The sequence below is a fragment of the Eulemur rufifrons genome, chromosome 20, assembly GCF_041146395.1.
Source record: "Eulemur rufifrons isolate Redbay chromosome 20, OSU_ERuf_1, whole genome shotgun sequence".
NCBI lineage: Eukaryota > Metazoa > Chordata > Mammalia > Primates > Lemuridae > Eulemur > Eulemur rufifrons.
Genome location: NC_091002.1, coordinates 29,293,721 through 29,320,291, shown reverse-complemented (window position 1 = coordinate 29,320,291; position 26,571 = coordinate 29,293,721). Strand labels below are relative to the sequence as shown.

The following is a 26,571-nucleotide window of genomic DNA, read 5'->3' as shown; positions in this document are numbered from 1 at the left end:
CCCTCTCACTCACAGAGCTCCCTCGCGGAGACCCTGGATAGTACTGGCAGTCTGGACCCCCAGAGATCGGACATGATTTACACCATAGAAGATGTTCCTCCCTGGTACCTCTGTATATTTCTGGGGTTGCAGGTATAAATGATGGTTCTTGTAGTCTGTGTAACCACCAGCAGATGCTTGAATTGTTTATCTGGATTTTAAAGATTCAACTTTGATTTTTATTTATTGAAGACGTCATTATTAATTACTCTTTTAAGAATGATGCCTGGGAATTGTTAACATCAATTTTGTCTTGGCGGGAGGAAGAAAAGAACAGGAAGAATAGGTTAACAAGGGAAAAGAAAGAAGAAAAATATTCAGGAAAGAAGTAAGAGAAGTGATATGAAAGGAAAGAAAAAAGACAGTAGAGTTTTATAGAAAGAAGGGAGAGTAGGGGGAGGAGAAAAGTAGAAGAGTAGAGAAAAAGAGGCGTTAACTTTCATTCCTCATCCCTGGCCTAGTTAGCCCAGCCACAGTCATTGCAAACTCTTCCATGAAATATTGGTGCCCCTGAAAAGTGCCATGTTGGCCCAGGACCTAAATGAGAGGTTTCAGTCTTATTTTTTAAAGGACGGGAAACTGTGCCATTGCAGTGGCTGCTTCGTCTCTCAGTGGGAGGGGAGGGGGGAGGGCTGACGGGCCGGGGTCAAGGCGGCAGTGACACAGTCTGATGGAGGCTTCCTGAGTCTTTGGCACTTTCCCTCCTCTCTTTTCAGCACCCCTCTTCCCTCTTACAGGATTTTTTTTTTAGTAGAGACGGGGTCTCACGCTTGCTCAGGCTGATCACGAACTCCTGAGCTCAAGCGATCCTCCTGCCTAGGCCTCCCAGAATGCTAGGATTACAGGTGTGAGCCACCGCACCCAGCCTATTACAGGATTAAAGTAGGGCTTTTTGAAGGGGACTAGGTGGGAGACTCTGTCTTAGACCCACACCCCTGGCCTGTATTTGCTTTGGTTTTAGCTTGAACCCTGTTCTGAGGTCTGACTTTCCATTCTTTCTTTCTCAAATTTGTGTGATCAGTTGAACTTAAGATATTTCAGATGTTGGGAAAACCAGTCTCATTGCCCAGACAGGTTCGATTGATTGAGTTTCCAGCTCCTCCACCCCCACCCCTTCAGGTATCAAAACACATGGTAACCTGGACTGGAGGGTGTCCAGGAAGGGGGAGGAGTCAGAGACAAAGAAGCTGAGCGGGCTTGGCTGAGCATTCCGAACCAGGTTCAGCGGACACGCTTTTTGTAATGTTTATATTGTATAGGTTTCTGGAAGTCTTCCCTGGTCAGATAGACGTGGGAAGCCCTGCCCGTGTCATGCCCTTCTTGACGATACTCAGTGCCCAGACTTGTAAGCAGCTCTGAGAAGTCCTGAGCAGGAATGTCCATCTTCCCCAGGAAGCACCTGTGCAGCTGGGCTTTGTGGGCTGCAAGCGACATGTTTGGCAAACACGGGCAGAAATGGGAAGCTATTGGGAAGAAAAGTGGGAAGTTTGCAGAAGAGAAGTAATAACTTGGCAACCAGGGAAGGGTGGGAAGTACATCGTGAGTGCTGGGACTGTCCTCCTAGGGCCACAGGTCTAGGGGAGAAGTCCCCAAAGGAAGAGTGGGATAGGGTTCTTTCTGGAAGATAGCCACAGCTACCATATGCCCTTATCCCTGCCTTGACTGGAACAGGTAAATTCCATGTTGGCAAAACAGTGCCAGACCACAGAGAAAGACAGGAAACACCCCATGCAATGAAGCTTACGTAACTTTAATCCCCAGACCTGAAAGCACTTTTTTTAAAAAAGTGGATTCAGTGGATTCCTAATTGTCTTAGGAATGTAGATGTAAAATTTATATAAAATATTGGCAAATCAAATCCCAGAAGAAAAATACAACATGACTAGGGTTTGTTCCAAGAATGCAAGAATGGGTTAGCACAATACCATTCCTGTTAAAGATCAGAGGAGAAAGGCCTATGGTTTTAGCAGTTGATGCCAGAAAAGCATGAAAAAGATGTCCCTAATAAGAATTATATAAGCAAAACATATCCCCAGGTGCTCGTGCTGGATGCTTGCTTTGTGCTGGTGTAGATCCATGCAAGTGATAGTGATACCAGCGAGTAATGAGACAAGAAAACGTAAAGAAAGGGAGAAATGCTGAAAAGAAGAAACCATCATTTGGCACATGATAAGAATGTGTACCTAGAAGTCTTCACTTGGGCTATTTTTTAAAGACAGTAGGGGAGCAAAGTTAGGGTAAAATCAGGAAAAAACGAGGAAGGGTTCATCTTTCCCCTCTGCCCTCCTCCTGCCCCACAGCACTACCTGACGTGCTTCAGTGGCACGATCGCGGTGCCCTTCCTGCTGGCCGACGCCATGTGTGTGGGGTACGACCAGTGGGCCACCAGCCAGCTCATCGGGACCATTTTCTTCTGCGTGGGGATCACAACTTTGCTGCAGACGACGTTTGGATGCAGGTGAGATTGGGGTACTACAGCGGGATGCCAGAGCCCCATAAGGCATTGAGCTGCGCCACAGGGCTGCTCACAGGGCCCCACTGGAGTGGGAGGAATGTCCTAGTGGCCCGTGGCCCCCAGCCCCGCAGGGTTTGTCCCCACGTCTCCTGTCTTGGTGAACGGCATCGCTCTCCCACACCCAGTTGTGCGAGCTGGAAGCTCAGTCCCACTCTCCCCTCCTCTCATCCCCTAGCAGGTCACGCCTGCTCCCTGGCACCCCTCCCCGCCCCCGTTCCTTCAGTTCAGACCCGGGCTGTCCACTCGGCTCCCAGTGGCTTCCTTGCCAGGGGTCCTCTCTTTGACCCACTCTGTCCTGTCACCAGTGCTGTCTTCCTGACACCCACATCTTCCTCCGTGTTGGCCAGGCTGCAGCTGTACTCGGTTCACAACCCAGGATGTGCCTAGCACTTAGGTGTGTCCCTCGCTCTCTACCCCACCGACTTTTCTGGCCATGCCTCTGAGCCCCGCCGCCCACCTTCCCCACTGTCACCCTCAAGCAGGCCCTGCTGTCTCACCCTCTTGTGCGTCTGCTCCCCACCCACCTGGCACATACCTGCATCCTCCAGTCCCAGCTTGTCCTTTCCTCCTGTGACACATCCCTGCCTCCCCGGAAGCCTTCATTGTTGGCATCCTGTGTTCATCCTTCTAATGTGGCTCTTACTCCGATTTGCCCTTTTTTGCTTTTATCTTTTTTCCCACTGGGTCGTGCTTCCCCCCTTGATGCCAGGACTCTGGCGCGTCTGCCTTTGCACTCCCGGCCCCCAGCCTACATGGGTGTGGAGCTGGCCAGGAGGGAACGGGAACGTCCTTGCCTACCTCCTCCTGCAAGTTTGCCTTTTCCTCTCCTTCCCTGTCTTCTGCCCTCGCACTTTTCCCTGGTGCGCTGCTCAGGGGGTGCAGCCTACTCTAGCGGGACTGTCCTTGACTGTCCTCAGAGCACACCTGCACGTTCTGTCTCTTGCTCCATCAGAGGTAGTCTGAGTGAGGCTCGGCCCTTCCTGTTAGAGGAGTGGGAGAGGGACACAGCACAGAAGTCAGCCCGGGAGTCGTGGACCGTATTCTGATGAGTCCGAATCCTCAGGACCTCAAGAGGGTTGCCCTTACTTGGGGGGCAGGGGATTGGGGAGACAGCGAATGGGTTAGGGTGTTCCAGTTGACAGCGTGGGCCATGCCCTGGGAGGGCAGGCGGCAGCTCTGCTGATACAAGGAAGCTGTGTGGGCTGAAGGCAGCGGGCCGGCACGCTCGAGGGGTTCCCAGGTCCCCAGGCCCTGTTAGACGGCACACACCGTGCTGAGCAGAAGGGAGGGTCTCCTCAGGGCACCTGGAGGGGAGGGGCAGGGGTGTCATTGGCCTTCTGGGGAAGGAGATGTGGTCTGGGCCTCCTAAGGAGGACTCAAGCCAGGCAGTTAAATGTGGCTGGCAGCCTCTTTCACTTCACGGCTCTGCACTCCATGTCCCGAGTGGATGACAAGGCTTTCATTGGCTAACTTGGGAGCCTTACCTTGCATGCAGGTGCAGGTTCTCTGGGGAAACAGCTGACTTATCAGTAACTATCCGTAGGCACAGTCCATCTGTAAATGTGGGCGGTGCCTCTGATTGAGAATTGTTGGTTGATGTGAAGAGGGAATGAAGGATGTCTTTATTGCAATAAAACACGCACTGGGGCATGAACTCTGCCCTGTGTCCACCAAGGAGGCCAGTCCTGGCTGACAGCTGAGCCCAGTGGGTGTCTTTGTGTGATGGTGGCACAGGGAGGGCCTGGGGGGCTTTGAGTGATGCTTTGGGTCATGGCGGGCACCCTGTTGCCCACCTGTGGGGCACAGGAGCTAAAGGGAACAACCAGTCAGTGCTGTTCACCTCCCCCGGCCTCTTTGAAAGAGCAGCTGAGCTGCAGAAGAACAGGGGTGGGATTTGACACCCTGCTGAGGGGGCTCAGGGCCCAGAATGTGGATATATGACCTGTGGGGGGTGCGTGTGTGCCCTGTACCCACAAGGCTCGGGGCGTGCAGTCTCCCTTGCTCTCTGCGTGGCGAGTCAGGGAGAGCCCTGCTGAGTCCTTTGGCGTGTGGGGAGCAGTGGCCCCCTCCTTGCTTCCATCCTGCCCCAGGTGTGTGTGTGCTCAGCTGTAAACCAGGAAGTGCTGTCATGTCCCTGTCATGTCCCTGCGTTGGTGAACGTGTGTGCTGGGCGGGTGAGGGAGTTCGGAGCGGCTTTGGTGTGATGTTGGGCTTGGGATGTGGGTTTTCTGTGGCAGTTGGGGTGTGGGTGGTGCCCATGCTCTTAACCTGGGCAAAGAGGACTAGTCCTGGCTCCATCACACAGACTTAGTGCCGGGGGCCTGGTTGTGCTGGTGAGCAGAGGTGATGACAGGGAGAGGCAGTGGTGTCCTGCAGGGAGTCACGGAGGGCGTGGTGTCTGAGACAGCCCTTGAGGACTCTGCAGCTCTCGGCCCAGGAGGGTGAGGGAGCACCTTCCATCAAAGGCAATTCATCTGCCCACAGTGCACTTGGGCAGGATCAGCAGGCACAGGGGCTCTGCCATGGCCTTGTCAACAGGGCGCTCACCAATGGGGCTGTGCCTGGAAGGAGTATGGGGGGTGAAGGCATCCGTGCTGTCCACGAGAGCAGCGCACATGGTGGGTGGGGGATGGGAAGGAGATTACCCCACCCCCCCAGGAGCAGGAGAGTAGATTCGGGGAGGAAGGAAGAGAGGGTGTGTCTGGTGGACGAGTTCAGTTCCAGCCCACGTTCTAGAGGTCAGTTCCTCATTTGTCTCGATTATAGAATCTTTATGGATTAGAGAGCACCTTTGGGATGGGGGCGGGGGAGTGCCCCAGCCATATGCTGTCACCCTGCCTGCATTCCTGGCCCTCCTGGCGCTCAGTGACACTCTTGTTCTGATTCTCCGTGTCAGCAGTACTTCTTCTTTCCTGGAACCCTTGCTTCCACCCTGCCCCGCACTGGGCAGTGAGCAGGGGCTCAGAGACAGGGTCTCCCCTCAGCACAGCCTCAGATCCCGTAGGCAGATTCTTTTCAGTGTGGGTCCAGGGGGCACTTGGGGACCTGCTGTGCAAGAGGCCATGAAGGTGTGCTGAGGTGGCGAGACAGGCGGCTGTTTCCCTCTCTGCCTGGCCAGTCACCATGTAAGGGGGTGTTTGCTACACCATGTATGTATGTGTCTCATCTCCTCTCACCCCCTGCATCTCTGCCCGCTTCCTCCCTTTCTATCTGGACTCTGGCTGCTCCACCTCACATCTTCCCATCCTTCCACTGTGCCAGAAAGGGCGGGGCCACCCCACCGCCTGAGCCACCTCTCGCACCCTTGTTTTGGGTTTCCTCTGGGTTTAGTGAGGGAAGAGCAGAAGTCCCAAGAGTGGCCAAGTATCCCATTCGCATAGCCCCTCCTGCCCCCCCCCCCCCTCCAGCCTTTCCAGCAGAGCAAGGTTGGCAGCCAGACTTCAGCAGGGGGAGAGACCCTCCACTGCCCTGTCCTCGGACACCCAGCTCTTACTCAGGACAGTGTCTGTTCCAGGGCACTCACCAAAGCCAGCCTTGCCAAAACTGGTGGCAAGGCCAGTGCTAGCGAACGTCAAGTCTTTGGGTAGCTTTATGAAAGTCTAGTCCCTTGGGCAGTCAGAACCTGCATTTCCCAAGGTAAAGCATTAGCTCGTAGCATGTGGCGAAGGAGAAGTTAGAGGGACCAATGTGGCACGGCCCCAGACAGGTGACCTCCCCAGCTCTGTTTCCTTTGTGAAAACGAGAGAGGAGGCTCTTTCTAACGTGTCCTGTGAACAAGGCGTTGTCCTTATTTTAATGAATCTATTGTGTTTTTGTAGATTGTTATAAGCTTCCTGAAATACTTTTGAGAAGTTCTGGATATGAATAATATGAAGATCCCTTTAGTCCTGCTAGCTACCAAGACAGACCCAGCACAGGCTGCGAATTGTTTTTTTAGCCTCGTATATTTATTTCCTGCTCCAAGCAGGACTGAATAAATAGATGAAGCAGTTGGAGTGAGGTGTGGGGGCGGGAGGGTGGGACGGCGTGGGGGGAAGGCAGATGTGGCCTCGAGTGTGGGGTCTATTCCCAGCATCACGGCCATAAGGACTGCAGATGGCCTGTGCCGGGCGTGTTTTGTTTCTTTTCTTTCTGGAGCAGCTCCCCACTCATTTCCTTAGGCTTAGAGCAGCAGAAGAAAAGTTTTTCATGTTCAGCTTTCATGATTTCTAAGACAGCTTCTCAGACTTTTCCATCTCGAAGGTGGTTCTGCAGGTTGTGTTTTGAGTTCCACGTGTTTCTCTGTGCACTCGCCTACCTCTTGCTGTGGGCATCCAGTGTAGGGTCTGGAGACAAACCGTGGCCCGTGCCTTGAGGGCTGGGGTCTTGATTTTGAGGAAGTGTCCCGCGCAGAGCAGGGAACAAAGTGTGTGGTCGAGTCTTCCCTCCTCATTTCTCGCGGGCTCTGCGGTCAAGAGTGGAGTGCTGTCCCGAAAGCCTGTTTCATTCTGCAAAAACACCCAGAGTCGAGGGGAAACCCGTGAAGGCGAAACAGACAGGTGCCTTGGAAGACCTGCTCGGAGCACAGAATGCCAACATTAGGATGCCACAGCGTGCACGCTACTGGGGCCACGTTCTCCCTGGTGCCACCCGAAATAAGTCTGAGCTGGGCGTGCTGGAGGCCGTCCTTCCTCCGCTGCGCGTCTCCCCTGGCACGAAAGTGTTTTGTTTTCCTCCAGGGACCATGATCTTTCTGCGTTGGAGGTCTTGGGTCTCAGCCCCAGTTGTCCTGTGACTTTTGGGGCTTTTGTCCTTCCCAGAGCCTTTGTCTTCTGGGGAGGGAGCAGCTTCCTCCCTCTGCTTCCCCTTCCCCATCCCTGCCTTTTCCTTCTTCCCCCTTTCCTTGCGCTTTGCTTCAAGGAGGTCTTACTCAGTTCCCTTGGGCCAGCTTTCAACAGTCCTAGTTCTGGTTGATCTGTGGGATGTCGGCTCTGGCTACCCCTTTTTCTGGGAATTAGAACAAAGCCTTTAAAATCCTGAGAGAGCAGGGCAGGGTTGTTCAGAGTCCCCCCAAACCTAGGGTCAGCCAGCCTGCAGCCGTCACACTTCTGTGGCAGCTCTGAGCTCCCCAGGGTTCTCACCCCAGCCCTGGTGTTTCCAGGGTCCTCCAAGACCTGGCCCCTCCCCCCCACCTGCTGGCAGGATGAGAGCCCTACTGTAGGGGGACACCCCCAGCCTTTAGCTCTAGGCCCTTCTTGGAGGTGTCACTCTTAACATCTCTAGTAGAATTTAAGACTTCAGGAGGAGCCTTTCCTGGCCATTTGCATGCCTGCTGTAGGCACACAGCATGTTTTTGTACTGAAAAAAGATAGGGTTTTGGCCAAGAGAGTCATTGCAGCCAGTTCAGGAACCGGGTCCTTTGCCAGATTTTCTGTCCCAGGAGAGAGAGTTTCCCTGTCTTCTATCTTATCGGGTTTCGAGGCCTGTAAGGGGGCCTAGCCCATGCTGTGTGCTCACTGAGAACAGGGCGTGGTTCCAGGATACTTCAAGGTCTTAAGTCTGGGGGCTTTGAACTCATGACTGTTGATAAAACCTAGGCGGATGGAGGGACACAGTGATCAGACTGGGGTGGGAGCGACGGATTTCCTCCTTTACTCTCTTCCTACATATGTATCTGTGTGGGGCACGTGTGCAATTTTTTGGTTTCTGGAACCTCTTGAAATTAAAGCTGCAGACAGCATGATGGCTCACCCCTAAGTGCCGTCCTGGGGGTGAGGGTCTCCTGGGTAACCTCGTTCCATTCATCACGCCTGCGAAAACGAACGTCCTGTCATGCTGTCTAATATGCAGCCCACCTTCAGTTTCTCCAGTCATCCTCCAAATGCCCTTCATAGCTATTCCCCCTGCCTCCCCAAACCAGCGTCCGGTCAAATTCATGTGGTGCATTCGTTTGTTGTCTCGCTGGTCCACCTTTTCCCTCCCGCACCACCATCTTTTTAAAGAACACAGGCCAGTTGTCTTGTTGAGTGTTCTGTAGTCTGACTTGGCCTGTGTCCTCGTTTCATGGATTGATCTGTGCCGCAAGCCCCCTTATTTATTGTAAACTAGAAGCTCTGGCCAGAGGCACAGTTGATTCAGGGTGAACACTTCTGCCAAAATGACTGTGTAGGTGACATCAACCACTTTGTATTCTGTCATGTCAAGTAGGCACATAACAGCAGGTTGTAGGGGGGTTTGCCAATAAGAAATTTACCATCCATTTAACTAAAAGAAAATTTAAAATTGGGAGGCCAGTGAGAACCCGGAGGTAATGACCCTGGAGGACGGGCTTTGCCACACTCTCCCAGATACCTGCAGTGGGGACTTTGGGCGCGGAGGTGGCCTTGCCTCCCTTTGCACCCGTCCCCAGCTCCGCAGCTGGGCAAGCCCCCTTCCTTGGAATGCAAGCTGATGATAAGATTGTAAGTGATGCCCGGCCCCGTTCACCTCGCCTGTAGGCTTTCGTCCTTTGAGTGAGGTCCCCGAAGGGAAAGGAGGGGAGGAGGATGGCAGGAGATGGGGACACAGCCAGCCGGGGCTGGGAAGCCTCAGGGAGCAGCATGTCCTTCTGCGGCAGAGGCCATCAGAAAGCCGTGAGAGCATTTGTTCTAGTCCCTCCCGAGTCCCTCCTGCCTCTCAGCTGAGTGTGTTCTCTAGGGCTGTTCACAGCCTTTCAACTGTGGCTTTTCTGGTGGTGTCCTGTTCAGTTAATACACCCTTTCTCCGTTTCTGATGCTCCAGGGCCTCCAAGAGTGAGGAGTCCTCTTGTTACGTGTGGGTTTGATGCATCTAGTTCTTTATGACCCTCTCTTGCCTGTCAGGTCCCGCTTGCCCCACGCGGTCCACGTGCTCTGGATTGCTCTTCCTTTTTTCTTCCTGGTCCACATGCTCCCCTCCTCCCATTCCTTCCTTTTTAGGCAGATGACTGTCCTGGCAAAAGCAGCACAACACAGGAGTAGAGGATAGCGCTTATCACCAAATGCTGGGAGGGGAGATCTTTTCCTCTCTTAAATTTTTTTATTTATTTTTTTTTTGAGGCAGAGTCTTGCTTTGTTGCCCAGGCTAGAGTGCTGTGGTAGCTCATAGCAACCTCAAACTCCTGGACTCAAGTGATCCTCCTGCCTCAGCCTCCCAAGTAGCTGGGACTACAGGCATGCGCCACCGTGCCCAGCTAATTTTTTCCATATATTTTTAGTTGTCCATTTAATTTCTTTAAATGGGATCCCAGCCCCCAGGGCGAGATGCACAGGGCAGCTCACAGGGAGCATCAGCACAGACAGCTGCAGGGCTGGGATGGGAGCAGGCAGGCCGGGGTGTGTGTGGAGACCTGGCCGAGGCTGGCTGGTCATCCAGGCTGTGTCATAGTCCTCTGTGGTTTGGTTCTTTCAAGACTGAGAACAGTTTTGGGTAAGGTCACCTTCGGGTAAGGTCACTGTTCCTAGTTCCCCCAAAGTGGTTCTTTCAGTAGTTTTCTTCCTCGTGGTATAGGAAGAACACGGGGCCTCTGCCCTCTGGTCCCCACTGGCCGCCACCATGCCAGCTCCCTGTGCTTGCTCCCGCAGTAAAGCACCTGTAGTTCTTCCAGGGCTCCTGGGCTGCTGTGTGGCTCCCATCTTGCACCCCTCTTCCTTCTGCCCAGGATGCTCGTAACCGCCCCCCCCTCGGTGAAGTGCTCCCCACGCTCTGAGTGCTCCGAGCCCAGCTCTGGCGACTGCTCCTTCTGAGCCCCACAGCGTCTCACACCGTCACATCCGTCGCCCTTCGTGTGCGACCACGGTTAATGTCGTCTTCATACAACAGAGACCCCTCGATGGCTTGGGTAGTGATTATCCATCATCGTATCTGTGTGTAATTGTGCCTGTGTCAAGCAGATACCCAGGAAGTATTTATCAAGTGAGAATGATAAATCCTTTCATCTAGCAAGGAGCTTCCCGTCTCAGCCTCACCTGCAAGTGACTGTTGAAAATGCAGATTTGGTGCAGCCGCCCCCAGGTTCTGATTAACCAGGACTGGGCGAGAGGCACAAACCTCCCTTCTTAACCAGCTACCTCCAGGGAATCCCGAAGTAGCTTCCTGGCAATTTGGGGGGTGACTTGCAGAAATCTTCACTAGAAAGTTGTAGGGGAAAACGTTATGTACTCAGAGGAGATCCTGGAATATTTCCTGGGGAAGGTGATACTTTCTCTGTGCCTTGACTGATGAATGAAAGCTGAACGTTAGTTAGAAACGTGTCTAACAGAAAAGAATCCTGACCCCGAGACTGTGGCACGGGGCACGTGAGGAGTGGGGGGTGAGAGATTGGGCTGGGAACACGGGGTTCAGGTTACCTGGGTACAAAGTTGGAAATACGGGGCCTTGGCCAGGGTTTCGAGTAAAATAAGGACCGGTCTGGGGCTGATGAGGTTCTTTTGCCCTCCTGGGACTGGAGCCCAACATGGGACTGTGTCATGATCGAGTTTTCTATCGGCTCAGGTTTTCCTTTTTCTAAAACTAATATCTCGTGACACTATTAACTGTACAAATTTTGATCTGCAAAAATCCACTGCTTCTTCACATATTTAAGATATGTTTTCCCTGTAGATGGGTCAGAAAACCTCTTCTGTAGAGGGCCAAGCAGTAAATACCTTGGGCTTTGCCGGGTCTCTGTTGCAACAACTCAGCTCTCCCCTTGTATCACGAAAGCAGCCAGAGCCAGCGAGCAAATGAATGAGCATGGCTGCGTTCCAGTAAAACTTGACTTCCAAAAATAGGTGGTGTGCTAGATTTGGCCCAGTTTGGCAGCCCCCGGTGTAAAGAAAGGCCCAGTTTAATTTGTTTCCTTTCCTGTCTCCAGTACAAAATAGAAGAGCAGACAGTCTTGTCTTCCTGGGGGAGACCCACCCCCACGCCTGAGGTTTAGATGTCACGTGAGCAAGAGGGACTGAGACAGGAGCCCTGCTGCATGTACAGAGACAAGAGCAGAGACAAGAGCCGAGGGTTGACTGGCTTCACGCCAGGCAAGTGCCTGAAAAAGCCACTCTTGTCATCTTCAATCTTTTTCTCAGAAAATTGGCTATGTTAATCGTGATCTAGGGGAGCTCTCATTTGTTTAACGTGTTCACATGCTCTTGTTGCAACTTGCCCTGAGAACATTTCAGTCCAGCCGCTGGTATGTGCTGCTGGTCATAGAGCCCACACTTACTGCTGGAGTACTAACGGCTCGTGGCAGCTGGTGTACATGGCCAAACAGGGAACACGTAATGGCGGCACGAGCAGCCTTTTCCAGGTCATCTTGGGAGACCTTCTCTGTTTACCCACTTTCGAAAGAACCCAGCGCCCTGGCTGCTTGCAAATGAGTAAGCTGCTTTGCAGCAGTGCTCTCAGAGGGGCTGTAGTTCTGGTTAAGCCATAAACTGCTTGCCCTGAAAGCAAGGCGAGGTTCAGACTGAGGTTAACTGAGAAGGAGAACCCGGATCCAGCCTTTACTTTGGCCACTTCCAGTGAATCACCAGTGCAGTGGGATGGCCATGTTCTAAGGACAAAAGTCTCTGAATGTATTTCACCATTCCTAGTACATTGCCCTAGCATGCATGGCTGGAACCTGCAGCTATAGTAGACCAGATGCCTTTTGGGCCTTTTGAGACAGCGCCCATTCCTAATTACATGCTGACCTTCCTTTACCCTTTAAACATATTTCTGAACATTTGTGCTTAAGGAGTTTTGTAAGTCAAAGCATGTTTTACCTTTGATGTACATTGCCACCAGGTGATCTTGACAGCACTATGCTCCGGGCCCCTCCAGCAGGTAATTATAACTGGATGGTTGGTGGAGGGCGTGCCCATGGGAGTGGCTGTCAGCAGTGCATCTGGTGTCTATGGTGTGGCTTGCCTCTGCCTCACAGCCAGCGTCCTGCACACTCCCGGTTGATTTCACTGCATGATTAAAATGGCCAGGAGAGCATCTGTAACAAGGGAGCCTTAACCTCGTCTGGCTCACAATGGTGCATGCTGGGCTCTGGCCTTGCAGCGTGGCTGCTTGTCCCTCGGCCAGAGCCACTTATGTTTCTCAGTCCAGTTCCTGTTTCACTGCGGGCAGGACTTGCTGTCAGCCAGCTCAGAGGGAAGATGCTGGGTGCTTGTCTCACCAGCCAGGCCACTGCCAAGTGCTGCCTGGGGCATTTAAGGATTTGGATGTCTGAGAGTTCCCAGCCCTCCAGACAGAAGGAGCCAGTTTTATGTTTTACCTCCGAAATAATGTTAAGAATAATGATTAGGTTCTCATGCTAACCCATAAAGCCACTTTAATACAACTTAGCCGAAATGCTGTACATATATGATAAAAAAGCGTCAGAATCATTTTCAGTAGCTCACGTGTTCATAAAGCCAACATCAAGTATCTGAAATAGAATCAAGTGATGGGATTTGAGGATCTCTATACCTAGTTGGAAGATGTGGACAGGAAATTTAATGGAGATTTTGCAAACTTTCTGGGCTCTTTAAATATGTGTTGGAACACTTATAAGTGTTTTTATGACTAAGCAGAATATTTATTATATCTGCTGTGACTTTATAACTTACAATTTTGATAGCTCTAGATCACTAACATGGTTTTAATACTTATCCTCCATGATTAGGGTGGTTTTGGACTCACAAAATCCAACAACAAGGGAGATAGATTTTTTTTCTGTGATAACTGATAAGAATTTGAAATGGAAAAGGAGGAGGAGGAAGAGGATGGTAAAATAGCAGAAATACACTGAGGTTTAAAATGGAGCTTATAAGCTCAGCAGGAAAGAGGGAAGCCCAGATGCCGGAAGCCCCCGCACCCCGCAGAGGAAAGGTGGTGATGGCAGGGGCTGCTGTGGGGGTGCTGGCACTGACCACAGGGTCCTCCAGGCCCCACCCTGGAGCTGCTGGGGGGAGAGCAGCGGAGGGGAGGACGGAGAAGCCAGTGGCCCCCGCTGCATGGCACAGGAGACCTCTGCAGACCGGTGCTCTTTCTTTCAGGTGTGCCTGCGTTAACTCATGTGCTGTATGTCTATGGAAAAGACTGTTAAGCTGTCAAATAGTGAACTACCTCGGTAGTTCCCGATGCCGTGATCATGGTTTTGGTCTCGTTTCTTTTAGGTTACCCCTGTTTCAGGCCAGTGCTTTTGCATTTTTGGCCCCTGCTCGAGCCATCCTGTCTTTAGATAAATGGAAATGTAACACCACAGGTAATTGCAGTTATTTCCACATATGTCATTGGGGTCCTTTAATGCAGGTGATAAAAGGGAGGCCTGGACATGCTGCCCTCAGCAGCGGTAAATCCTTTCTGGAATTAGGCACGAAACACACAAACAGCTTAGAACGCTCCAATCTGTAGATCATGTCTGTCTCTCTCTTTCTATCCACTTGTTCATCCCTAACCCTAGAGCAAGAAAGGACCAGAAATGACCTCATTTCTCTATGCTAATGAAATTGATAAATATGGGGATGGAATAGAAAAATATTTGTGCTATTTTTCTGCCTCTCTCTTTCAGTGGATTTTATGACCCACCAGTAATCACTCTCTTTGCTGCGTCAGCATCCCTTCTCTGAAACGTCTTTGCTTTTTAAGGATCTGGCTACTGTGGTTTTCTGCAAATGACTTTCCTTCCCCTTCCTTAGTGATTGCAAAGATCCTTAAGGAACCCGATAAGGTCAGATAAAGACAGGGAATTTGAGAAAATCAGAGTCAGACATTCTGTACTCTCAAAATAGGGTTACATTTTGAGGTTCTAGGAGCAAAGTTTTCCAGCCTTCATTTCCTTCCTTGCTCCTAGGGGTTACTTTGTGACCATTGATTTGATTTTGGAACTGGAAAAGGCCCTCTGTTTTATCTCAGTTTTTAAACCCTCAGTCCAGCAACCTTGCTGTTGGGCATTTCAGTAAGCTGCTTGCAAAGGTTGGCTTTTTGTGTGAGGCTGGTACCAGTAACGTGTATCACCACGTCAGTCAGCTTTTGACAAGTTGGGGAAGCTCTCAGTCGATGAATACATTTGGTTAAATTAGCGTTGGGGAATCCACCTTTCAGTAGGACAAAGCTGTAATGTTGTAGGTTGAATTTTAGGGATGGGTATTGACACATATATAATTAAAACAGGAAAGAAATTCTTTTTAAAGGGTAAAATGAATATATCCTGGGAAACATCAGTGTCACTCCAAGAAAAATTTTGTTTTTGTTTTTGTTTTCAAGATGTTTCAGTTGCCAATGGAACAGCCGAACTGTTGCACACAGAACACATCTGGTACCCCCGGATCCGAGAGGTAAAGCCGAGCGTTGTCTGCTTGTGGCTTGTGTTTCTTCTCAGCTTCAGCGTTGCTTGTGCCCAGGAAACCACAGTTGATCTTACTAAACCCTTCTTTTTCAATTACGGATACATTTATTTGTGTCGTTAAACTAAATTCAGTTCAGCATCATTCTAAAATAGAGCATGTGGAAGTGCTTTGTGCAATTAGAAGGAATTGTCTCCCTCCTGTTGCAGACCCCCAAACCTGTCCACTTAAACCTTCCAGTACAGCTTGCTGAGGCTTGCAGCTCACTAACTGGAAGTAGCTACAGAGGTTTGGGGACAAACAGCAGAGTTATTCATTTTGGCCTCAGTGTATGCCTGTATTTGTCGAAAGAACTAAAGACATTTGTCTGCCAAAGTGCACTTGAGCAGAATACGGTGTGGGAGTCCCCAGACATGAAGAACAGTAACCGTTTGTTCATATTTTCCAAGATCTATGAGATAATTCACCTTCAGTTCAGAATGAGCGCAGATATGGCCATTCTGTACACTGGAAACATTCCTTAAGAATTTTTGGTCAATAACACTATTTTGCAAATGTCCTGCAGGTGCTCACTCTAAATTTAAAGCCAAGAGTCTTTGTGATGCAGTGTTGTGTTTCTTAAATGGGGATTCACTGTATCATGTATCAGTAGACAGGGCAAGTGGGCTTTGAGTTCAGGGCCCATTTCTGTAATATGTCTACATCAGTGCTGTCATACTTCGTGTTTGCTAGGCCCTGATTAACCCCACTGAAGTTTCTTATCAGGTCCCAGGGCATTTTCCAGCTGTGTCATGCCTGCTAGATAATATAGTACCTTGTTGCCTTGCAGAATTATCGGTTGTGGTTGCAGGTGACATTCAGAGTGTCCAGCGCATAAGCAGCTCACTCTCACGTCTGTGCCATCTCTTGTTTCCAGATCCAGGGGGCCATCATCATGTCCTCACTGATAGAAGTGGTCATCGGCCTCCTAGGCCTGCCTGGGGCTCTGCTGAAATACATCGGCCCCCTGACTATCACGCCCACGGTGGCCCTCATTGGCCTCTCTGGTTTCCAGGCAGCAGGAGAGAGGGCTGGCAAGCACTGGGGCATCGCCATGCTGTAAGTGTAAAAATTAAAAATCTCCCCTCATCCCACCCCTGTGGGACAGCCTTTTGGAACATTTGTAACATTCACACTTTGGGAGGAAAAAAATTTTTTATTTTATTTATTTATTTATTTATTTTTGAGTAAGAATGGTCTGACAGTTTAAACTTTATTTGCTTCATGCTAGGGAATAGTTGAAGGATTTTTTTTTAGACCCAGAAATTGGGAAGTGACATACACTCAAGTTATTCCAAGGACGGACTTGGTAGTGATGTGTAGAGGGTGGGTTGCAAGGTTTTAAACTTTGGTAATGGGGTAAGATGGTAGTGCCATTAATTCTTGACTCCTGAGATCATGCCAAGTCTTGTACGTACGGGTTGAAATACTGAGAAGCCACATCTTTAGATGAGACTCCAAAATACTTACAGACTGGCAGGAGACAGAGATGCACGGGAAGGTCTGTTGGCGTTGAGAGTGTGACTGTCCCCTGGGCCAAGCAGAGCTCTGCACTCCTGTGGGGGCTGGGGGTGTGATTTCTTCCAGGATCCTGCTAGTCAGAGCCAATCCTTTTGCACAGAACTTTAAGTCCATTATAGATGTCCCTTGCCCTTTAAATAAAGTCACATTTTGTGTTAGTGAAGAAGACATACAGTACTTGGATAATATAAGGTTGATAAGAGCCAGAGAGTTCTGCATACCGCAAATTGAGTCCACATTCTCTTTGCGTGTGTCTGTAGAGCATATGTAAGAACTGATTATCTCATAGGTAAATGGTTCCAGGACTCTGGAGTTTTACCAAACAGTAAAATTTCGTGAAACAAAGTAATAACATAAGGCAATTTCCAATTCTTTTGTTTTGCTTTGTGTAATATTCTGTAATTATTTAATTATTGATCTTTCACTGTGCTTCACTGCTTTACATAACACTTGTGATGTTATAAGATAAGACAGATGCCAGTGTCATCTCCATGTAACAGCCGAAGGGCTGAGACACAAACATGCAGTGTTACTTGCCCAGCATCTCACAGCTAGTAGATGGGTTCCAGAACCCACGAGGTCTGATTGGGATTTAACTCATTGCATTCAGTCCTGCTTCTGTGGATTAGGGCATGATGCACAAATAAAGTGGATCGTAGCAGAAGTGCTGCCCCTATACATCATTACAAATTAAATCAAGATATACAAAAATAGCCAAAATACTCAAGATCTTCTTTTAAAGAAAAAACAAGATTTAAGGGCAACACAAAACTCGCCCATGAGTGTGAAAACCCAGTCATCACACTTGTCCAAGATTGTTCTGAATTTCTTCATTTCACCACTGGGCACGGGTGTGAAGATGGCTTGTAAGAATGTTCACTCAGTGATATGTAATTAATGCCAAAAAGGCAAAACTGTAGTTACAATACAGTAAAATTAGAAACCAACAACAAAAGCATGAACAAAAAACCCAAACTACTTAGAAGCTAAAGAAAACATTGTTATAAATAACTCTGAGAGAGGAAGTCAAAGCTTCATAATTACTGATAATTTAGCAAATGATGACAGTAACAGCACTAATCGTGCTTAGAGAGTTCTCAAGAAAATTCATAACCTTTAAGGCAAATAAAGCACGTGAGGAATTTCAGTAGCTGGGAAAACAGGACAGAAAATGAACCTAATGGAAGGGGCAGGGTGGGGGGAGAGTTAATAATGTTTCAGAAAATATGAAACAAAGTAATAAAGCTAAACGCTGGTCCTTTGGGAAGAGAAAACAATGTAGACAAACTTCTGGGGAGGCTAATGAAGATGAGAGAATACCTGTGGGGGTGCAGCCCCCAATTTTACCTCTGCACTTGCGATCACACATCTCAGGCATTGCATGAAAAAAGCACCAGACTTCTGATTCCCTCCCTGCCCCCAAACCACTTCCTTCCCTGCTCCCAGTTGCTGAAGCCGAAACCCTGGAGCTGTCTTGATTCTTCCCTTTCCCTCGCCCCCACCTCCAGAGCAAATTCCGAGTCTGTTCTCTCTGGGCCCTCACTGCCGCCCCCCAGGCAAGCCTCCCCCTCTGCCGCCGATTCCTCACTGGTCCCCAGCCTTTCTCTTGCCCTCTGCCTGTCCATTCTCTGTCTGGCAAAATGCTCAGCCATTAGTGTCTCCCAAGGGACCATCTCTGTCCTCGCCTTTTGAAACTCCGATTAGACACAAGCTAGAATTCTGCATGCGTTTAGGTCTCCTGTTTGTGCCACTGTCTGACACCTCACCCACTGCCCAGGTTGGGTCTATTTATGCGTCTTGGGCTGGGCACTCAGGGCCCTTTCTTTCTGGAAACCAGGCATGCAGAAGTGGGAAGTGATCTTGAGTTATTTCACAGATGTCTTCGTCCACTCCACCCTTGCTTGTGTCTTTCTGGAACTTCAAGGATGTTGCACCTCCTGGACTCCTTCTTTCCTTGCCTGTTTTCCACCTCTTCGTCTTTTTTCTCAAGTTATGGGAATTCTCCTTCAGTCAGGCTTTTCATTTCTGCTCCTTTTTTTTTTTTTTTTTTTTTTTTAACTTGCCAAGACCTCTTTGTCCTGGGGCTATGGGCTCTGTGAGGGCAGGCCCTCCCTCTGAGCCGTTCACCATGCCACCCCCAGCACCCGATCCGCCCCCGGTTACAGAGCAGGTGCTCAGTAAGCAGATTGTGAATAAGGGAGGGAAGGTTTAGGAAGCCAAATAAACCCATGACCACGGGAATGGTTGGGAATGTTAGCGAAGGACTTTGCTTCCTAATGGAAGCCCTGGACCCAAGCAGTTAGACAGTGAGTGTACTAAATCTTCAAGGAAGAGAAAATTCTGCACTGTTTAAACTACTCTAGAGCTTTGGGAAAGAAACTTCAGTCAGTTTTATCTGACTGGCAAATCCTGACTGAGCTAATAGTAGAAGAGAACCGTGGACCATCATTTTCCTTCCTGAAGTTGTGTTAAAAACAAAAACAAAACCCTGAGCTGTTCATTAGTTCTTTGGGCACTTCCCAAGCAAAGAGTTCTGAAATCAAATATGTTCAGATAGCATGCTACGGTTCAGAATCTTTCTCTACTGTAGCGTTCCTTGCAAATCTATCAGGGTTCCATGGTGGATTTTATTAATAACAACCATGGTGACAGTTTAAAAAAAAAATTTATTTTTGATCATCCTACTTCCTTGCTGCAGACTGTTAACAGTGTGGGAATAGAGTGATCTTTCTTGAATAAGATTTTTAAATGCCTCATGATGGCTTCTGGGGCCCCAAGCCCTCCCAGCTAGGTTCTTGGAGTCAGGGAAAAATATTATTTAAAAAAAAAAAAAAAGCCTCTTACTTTAGAGGTGAAAGACTCAAATCAGTCCTACCTGTTGAAATCAGGAGCCAAGGTAGCATGTTTCTTATCAATGTTATCATTTAATGTTGCTCTAGATGCGCTAGCCAGTGCATAAGACAAGAAATAAAATAATATGGATCAGTCCCAAAAAGGTCAGGGAGAAGGGAATAGTGACTTCCCGTTACAGGAATACATTCCAGAGCTTCATAAATAATACTGTGTCCCTGGAACAGGAATAGACATAGAGCAGAATAGGAGGGACAGAAACAAAACCAAGTAAAAAAAAAAATCAGTATTTATTTTTATAATATTGAAAGATGGCAGTCATACTTGAAACCAGTGGGGAATGGATAAATTGTGTAGGAAAACTTAGATGATTATTTAGAATAAAGTTAGATTCCTAGTTTACAGAAAATTATATTTCAATTGATTTAAAGACTTAAATATAGAAAAATAAAACCGTAAAAGTGCTAGAAGAAAACCTACATAAATATTTAATCAGGAGGGATGGAAGATCGTTCTTAAAGCAGATATTGAAAAGAGAAAGATTGATAGATTTTACTATGAATGCATTTAAAATGGTTATCAAAAATCCCTGAAAAAAAAAAAAAACAAATCTGGGAAAATATTTATAAAAATTGTGCAAGAAAGGCTAATGTCCTTAATTCATAGAGTTTCATTAATTAATTTAAAAGAGAGAGAATCCCAGTGCACTAATGGATGAAGGATATGTAATGGACAGTTATTTAGCAAAAAAGGAAATGCAAAAAGCTGATTAATGTTTAAGAAGCTTTGTCCTTGATAGTTACCAACATGTATATTATCCACATGATTCTGTTAGAATTGGGAATGGATCGTGTTGCACAAACATGGGTTTCTAAGTCACTCCAACAGTGATGGAATTTAGACACAGTCTCAGGGGAGGGTAAGTGTGGCAAATCCAGTGACTGCTATTTCTAGAACAGTGTATAAGTCCATGATAGGAACTGTGTTTTTCTTGAGAAAACTTATTTTTTGTTTACTTTTCTTATGGAGAATTTCAAATGTGTTCAAAAGCAGAGAGAATAGTATAATGAACCCCCACCCCACCCATCATTACCAGACACCCAAGAGCAATATACCTCCACACCCCTGTTTCCCAGCCTCCTCCAAATCAGTTAAAGTCTGACATTTAACAGTAATTAAATAGAGAAATCTAAAGTAAAACAGTAATTTTCTCCCACTCACGTTATCTCTCAAAAAAATTTCATGATTGTTAACTAGTAAAAGTTAAGCGTATATCCGTCCGTATTTTTTTCTATGCAAATACAAACATGCAAATAAATAGCTTTACTATCATTTTATAATTTGTTTTTCACTCTACTGATTTGTTGGGTTCACCTTCAGTAGTTTAGATTGATCTCATTCTTCATAAAGCTGCACAATCTTTAATAGTATGAATAGTTTATAATTTGTTCAACTATTTCCCAATTGATGCTCATTCATGTTGCTAAAATTTTTGCTGTTGCAAATAATGCTAAAATACATAGCCTCATGCATAAAGAATGAATATTAAAATAAGTGATGATACAACTTCTTAATTAAAGTTTGTTACTTGCAGTGTCATACAGTATGGGGATTGTCATGGGGATTGACATACCATTTTATGGTATGTCCATAAAATGGAACGCTAAGCAGTCAGGGAGGTGCTAGTGCAGATGTCCATCTGGTGAAGTGGGAAAGTGTTCTTGGCATTAGTGGTGCTAAAAGCAGGTTAGGAAGCAGCATGTTAAGTATGATCCCAGTTTGGGTTAGAAAATGACCTGTCCTTGTCCTAAGGACAAGGAAGATGACAGCCTGTCTTCTTCTGACCTCAGTTCCTGGCACCCAGCAAATACCCAGGAAATGAAAGCCATTCAGAATAGACCAGAATGTTGCATAGTTTTATCACCCAAAAGGAAGATTATGCATTATCTTCAGGGTGTGGCCTCTGTCTTTTGGCTTATCTACCCTTTAAATTTTTTCTGTAATTTGGTATGCATTACTTGCATAATATTTTAAAGTAAAAGTCAACAAAGAAGCAAGATGTAAACATGAGGTGGAAAGTGCCTGGCATGGTAGACGAGACCTGAGGAGCTGAGACTAAAAAAACCATTGTCCCTTCTCTGCCTAGTCAAGGTTTGAGAATGTAGACATGCCCCCACTCTGCCTATCTTGGGGGTGCCTGCCTCCAGGTGTATGTGATGATAATAATAAACTGGAAAACTAATAATAAACTAGTGTTCGTCTGCCCAATCTGCTTCCCTAGTTTGAGTCACTAGATTTGGACCTGAGATCTGCGCCTTCTCCGAAGTCTCTCTGTGGCCCCCTCCCCTCTTAAACATGCTTTGAGAAGTCAGCACCCTCGTGCACATGGGTGTTGCCTGACATAATAACCCAGACTTGAGGCTTCTTAAGATCGTGTAATATTCACTTTGAAACACATTAAGTAGCACTTAGTTTTTCTAAACATGAAAATTCTCTGTAGGCCTAAGTTTAAAATATGCCAGTTTTAGTGTCCCATGTCATCATATTGTTTTTTTGTTAAGCTTCACTATCTCAGAGGAGTTGAAATAACTTGGGCACCATGTGTGTTTTCGGCCTCAAACTGGTACTAACAGAACCCCCCCCCCATTCGGTGAAGAGAGGCGGGGAGACCCGCAGAGCAGCACATGCCCGTTTTCCCACCAGACTGCCGTCCACACCTCATTAGGAATGTGACAATGAGGCCGCACTTGACTGGCTGTCGATGGAGCTAATGATTCCATCTCAGCAGCTGGAACCCTGCCCGGGAACAATTAAGCTTAGCTTTGACTGGAACCCACTCTTCCTGCCAACTCCACTTCAGGTTGTGAGCAAAAGAGCGAGTCCGCATGAGAATCCCACACGTGCGCCTCTATTGTTTCGGTGACGAGTAAATCCCTCCAGGGGATGGGAAGTGGCCCCACACCCGCCAGCCACACGGGGCACAGAGGGATGAGGACACGTCAGGGTCCCCCTGCAGGGAGGGCACCGCCTGTCGCTGCCTCCTGTGGTGCCCAATGCAGCTGGGTCACCACTGGGGCTCAGAGGAGAGGGACTTCCGCAGCCAGCCTAGGCATCCCTGCCCTGTGACCAGAGGGCAGTAGCTAAGAGCTCGGGCTGCAGAGTTAGACCCCTGGCCCTAGCACCCGGCAGCTTCTCGCTGTGTGATCTTCGACCACTGGCCTTGTCTCTCTGTGAAAAGAGGATGATCACAGAAGCCACCCCATGAGACTGAGGTGACACACAGGAGGGACCTTAGTGTGGTGTCTGGCACGGGAACTCCTCGGGAGTATTAGTAATACTGAATTCTGTATACAGTTTTCTATAATAAAATACTGAAGTTATTTTGCTCTTTTAAAAGTAATTTATGCTCATTGTAAGTAAATCAGAAAATACAGAAAAGTGGAAAAACCAGTCACAGGTTATACAACCTCCCAAAGCTAATCCCTGTGAACAATTTGGCTCATGTCTTTCTCTCCTGTGCGTGTGTGTGTGTGTGTGTGTGTACAGTAGTTTCTTGGTTTGCTTTATGGTTACTTCATAGTTGTAATTTTACTGTGCATTATTTTTTTAATTTCAAAATATGAAGGGGGTACAAATGTTTTTGTTGCACGGATAGCTTTTATAGTGCTTTAGTCAGGGCTGTAGGTGTGCCCATCCCTGGAGTAGTGTTCACTGCACCTGTTAGTTAGGTTTTTACCCCTCCCCTACTGTGCATCCTGTTCAATGTGGCACCTTTTCCCCTTCCATAGTGTGAGCTTTTCCCATCAATGTGTATATTCTTTGGATTTTCTTACTCTATTTAGAAAAGTTAGTCATAGGCATTTATATTATAATTTCATTTCAGTATCAAGAAATGCTAGGTAAATTATTCGTAACATCTTCCCCAAAATGGTATTTCCAAAAGATATCATTTCCCAAATAGTGATTAAGTGGAGCAGTGGCTCTCTAGGTAGATAAATTGAGCACATGTAGTCAATTTTCCCATTGAGGCATTGGGTGTTATTTCACAACACAAACGTAACAGCATTTAACCTGGTTTATTTTCTTTCTTTCCTCAGGACAATTTTCCTAGTATTACTGTTTTCTCAATATGCCAGAAATGTTAAATTTCCTCTCCCAATTTATAAATCCAAGAAAGGGTGGACTGCATACAAGTTACAGCTTTTCAAAATGTTCCCTGTGAGTAGTTGATCCCCGCCCCCTCCCTTGCCATTGCCTTTGGCTCCTATGTAAGATGTTTATGTGAAGGGAGGGTTTTAAGCAGGCCTCCCGGGGAGGGACTGTGTCTGTTGGTGACATTGTGGTATAACGATCACCCAAATCATCACAGATGTAATATTTAGAAGTGGTGAAAGGTTCTGATTCTGAAGTGGGAGCCACACCCTTTGAGCAGTGCAAAAGGACAACATTGTCCTTTGGACAACATGGGGCTGAGTGAGATTTGACTCTGTGTGGGCCCTGCAGACATGATGTCCATTCTTACCTTACTAGCCAGACTTCAGAAGGGTTAAAGTCAAGTCACCTATGTGAAACTGCTCTTTCAATTCGATTCCATTCAAGGGGTAGGTCTGCAGCGTACTGACCGTGGTGGATTCTGGGGTGTGCTGTTCAGACCGTGGGGAGGTGTGTGTTTTGCCAACAGCCATGAGCTCTGCTGGCCTGACAGCTCTCCCTTGACCGCTTCAGATAATCCTGGCCATCCTGGTGTCCTGGCTGCTCTGCTTCATCTTCACAGTGACGGACGTCTTCCCTCCCGACAGCGCAAAGTACGGCTTCTACGCTCGCACGGATGCCAGGCAGGGCGTGCTTCTGGTGGCCCCGTGGTTCAAGGTTCCTTACCCATGTAAGTATTCTGGGGCCAGAGAGGTCAGGAGCCAGGTGGAAAAGGCTCCTTTGCCCCAGAATGTCTCCTGAAGTTCTCACCATTCTGGTCATTAAAGGATTAGACAGCAAAAAAGGGGAAAACCCTGTTCCCAGAGGGCAGTAATCAACACACGGAGACCCAGTTCCCTTCTCAGATTAACCAGTTGGCTTTTTGGGATCCACTAGGAGAAAATCCCATGCAAGGGGTCTCTTGCCAGATTTGAGCTCTGGTGGCTGGGATTTGAGGGCAGCTGCTTAGAAAGGCAAGTACAGACCTGTTGGTACCAGAGCTGCCATAGTGAAAGGCTTCATTGGGAGGGCCTAAAGATTAGCAAGTAAACTGCTCAACCGTGATGGAATTTATGTAATCTTTTAATGGGTGGCAGTAATCCTTTTCATTTGGTCCAGCTATAGAGGTAAATGGATAGTCACAAATGGCCGGAAGCCTGGTCTTAAGTAATTTGAGTGTTGAGTAACCATTGGGGTAAGAGGAAGAGGTATCGCCTGGATTCATGTGTGCACTTTCTAGACCCTGACCCCAGTAGCGACCTGTATGAACCCAGTGGTTGTAACATGCTCTTCTACTGGGGAGACTCTATTCCCAGCATTTGGGTTTTTATGAAAATTGGAGCCTGAGCTTAGTCAAGTTTAGCCAATTTATTCCCTTGTTTAGCCATCTTATTTTCATATTTTATAATGGCAAGGAGGAAAAGCAAAAAAAAAAAAAAAAAGACAACAATTTTAAGGTTGGGTGAAGATGACTGCTGTGAGTGTGTTGAATGATGAAGATGTTGGTGGTTGTTCCTTTTGTTCTCAATACATTATGAAAGCTTCAAAAAGTTTCGTCTTTCTAAAATAGCATTCTCATCAGATCATATGGTCTAAGTGTGTATTTATAAATACCTATCCTTCTTCCAAAAAGGAATGTGCATGGTTCATAAACATACCTGCCATCTTTGATAAAAAGCACTGGTGAGGCAGTTGGGAGGAGGCAGTAAGAGGAAGGCCCATGGCACATGTGGAACGGTCCTGTCTGCCTGTGCAGGCAGCTCCCCAAGTGAGCACCGGTAGGAACACCGCTGGGCTCAGGAGAAGCAGCTGTTCACGTGCTGAGACCAGAGAGATTTCCCCCAGGGACCTCACGGGGTCCCTACAAAGCAGGTGTGACTTAGTGGACAGAGTGTGGGCATTGCGTGAGCGTGCAGGGCTGCTGTTAGCAACAACCCTTGATTGCTGAGAGCTGGTGTGTTGCTAGAGCTTCACTAGATAACAGACCACCCCCAGAGATGTAGCCTGTGTACTCTCCAATGATTTCGCTTAATCCGGAGCCAGGCTTTCAAAGATCTAGAGTAGTAGTTCTCAATCTTCAGTGTGTTGAGAATTACCTGAATCAGTAACATACAGATTTCTGTTCCAAAATGTCAACAGTGCTAAGGTTGAGAAACCCCGCTGTAAAGTTACAAAATAACTGAAAGATTCTAGGTAAAAGGAGAAATGAAATAACAGATTTAAGATAGAAGGCTGGAAGCAAACGAGGTTTTAAAAATAAATCTATCTAAACGAAAAAGGGTCAAAATAAGAATCCGCGCCCCGCCCCCCCCAAATCAAGACACTAAAATGAAACCACAATGCTACAACAATGTCAAGGTAACAGTAAAAGAAGATTATTTAGAAAAAGCAAAGTGTCGCTTAGGTAAAGAAGGCCTCTGGGTGAGGAAAATCCATCCCAAAGCAACGCAGAGGTGAGATGCGGATGCTGTTGCCGACGGGCACGGAACGTGCTGTGCGCTGCCTGTGCACCTGTGGGCCATGCACCTCTGACCCCCGTGTCCCCTGCCTGCTCCCACAGGGGAAACAGCTCCACCCTCAAACACGCTCCAGGCCTGTTTTGCGCACCTGACTTTACATGTCATCTTTCCCTCCCCCTTTTCCTAGGACACAAAGGCCAGTCCCCTTTGGTGGCTCAGGGGGCATATCGAGTCCTTCCTAAACTTGCCTCCCACCCCGTGTGAGCGCTCTGCTTCCACCGGAGTGCCCTCTCCTTTCATCTCCCCTCTCAGATGCGCCCCATCCTTCAGGGGGCACCGCCACCCCCACCTCCTCCTCCCGTCCAGCCCCTTTCCTGCCTTCTTCACTTCTCCTCCTGGTGACCCAGCTCGGCTGCGTTCATTTGAAGTTGCCCCGTCACACTCTCCCGGGGACTTTGTCCTTTTCCCCGAGCTACACCGTAGGCTCCTGCATGAGAGACCACGTTTTGTCCATCTTTCTTCTTCCACCGTGCTTTATACCTAGTTGGTGTATTATACCTGGTGGTTCAAGGGAAGAAGGGTGAGCTCCTTTATCAAAGGAGTCTGTTCATTCGAATGCTGAAAGAGACCCGTGCTATTTTTATCAAGTAAAAGATCTATGGTT

General features: G+C 48.0%; 1 protein-coding gene across 4 annotated transcripts in view; it reads left to right on the top strand.

The window, feature by feature from the left end:
* SLC23A2 (solute carrier family 23 member 2) overlaps nucleotides 1-26,571 on the top strand; it is a 108,496-nt gene that overhangs the window by 67,034 nt on the left and 14,891 nt on the right. For all 4 annotated transcript variants that reach the window (XM_069496481.1, XM_069496479.1, XM_069496478.1 and 1 more), the window contains 7 exons: nucleotides 16-132; nucleotides 2,340-2,497; nucleotides 13,678-13,766; nucleotides 14,768-14,838; nucleotides 15,764-15,945; nucleotides 23,355-23,475; nucleotides 23,983-24,139. In XM_069496481.1, the coding sequence (XP_069352582.1) occupies nucleotides 16-132; nucleotides 2,340-2,497; nucleotides 13,678-13,766; nucleotides 14,768-14,838; nucleotides 15,764-15,945; nucleotides 23,355-23,475; nucleotides 23,983-24,139 (895 nt within the window). The remainder of the gene's footprint in view (nucleotides 1-15; nucleotides 133-2,339; nucleotides 2,498-13,677; nucleotides 13,767-14,767; nucleotides 14,839-15,763; nucleotides 15,946-23,354; nucleotides 23,476-23,982; nucleotides 24,140-26,571) is intronic.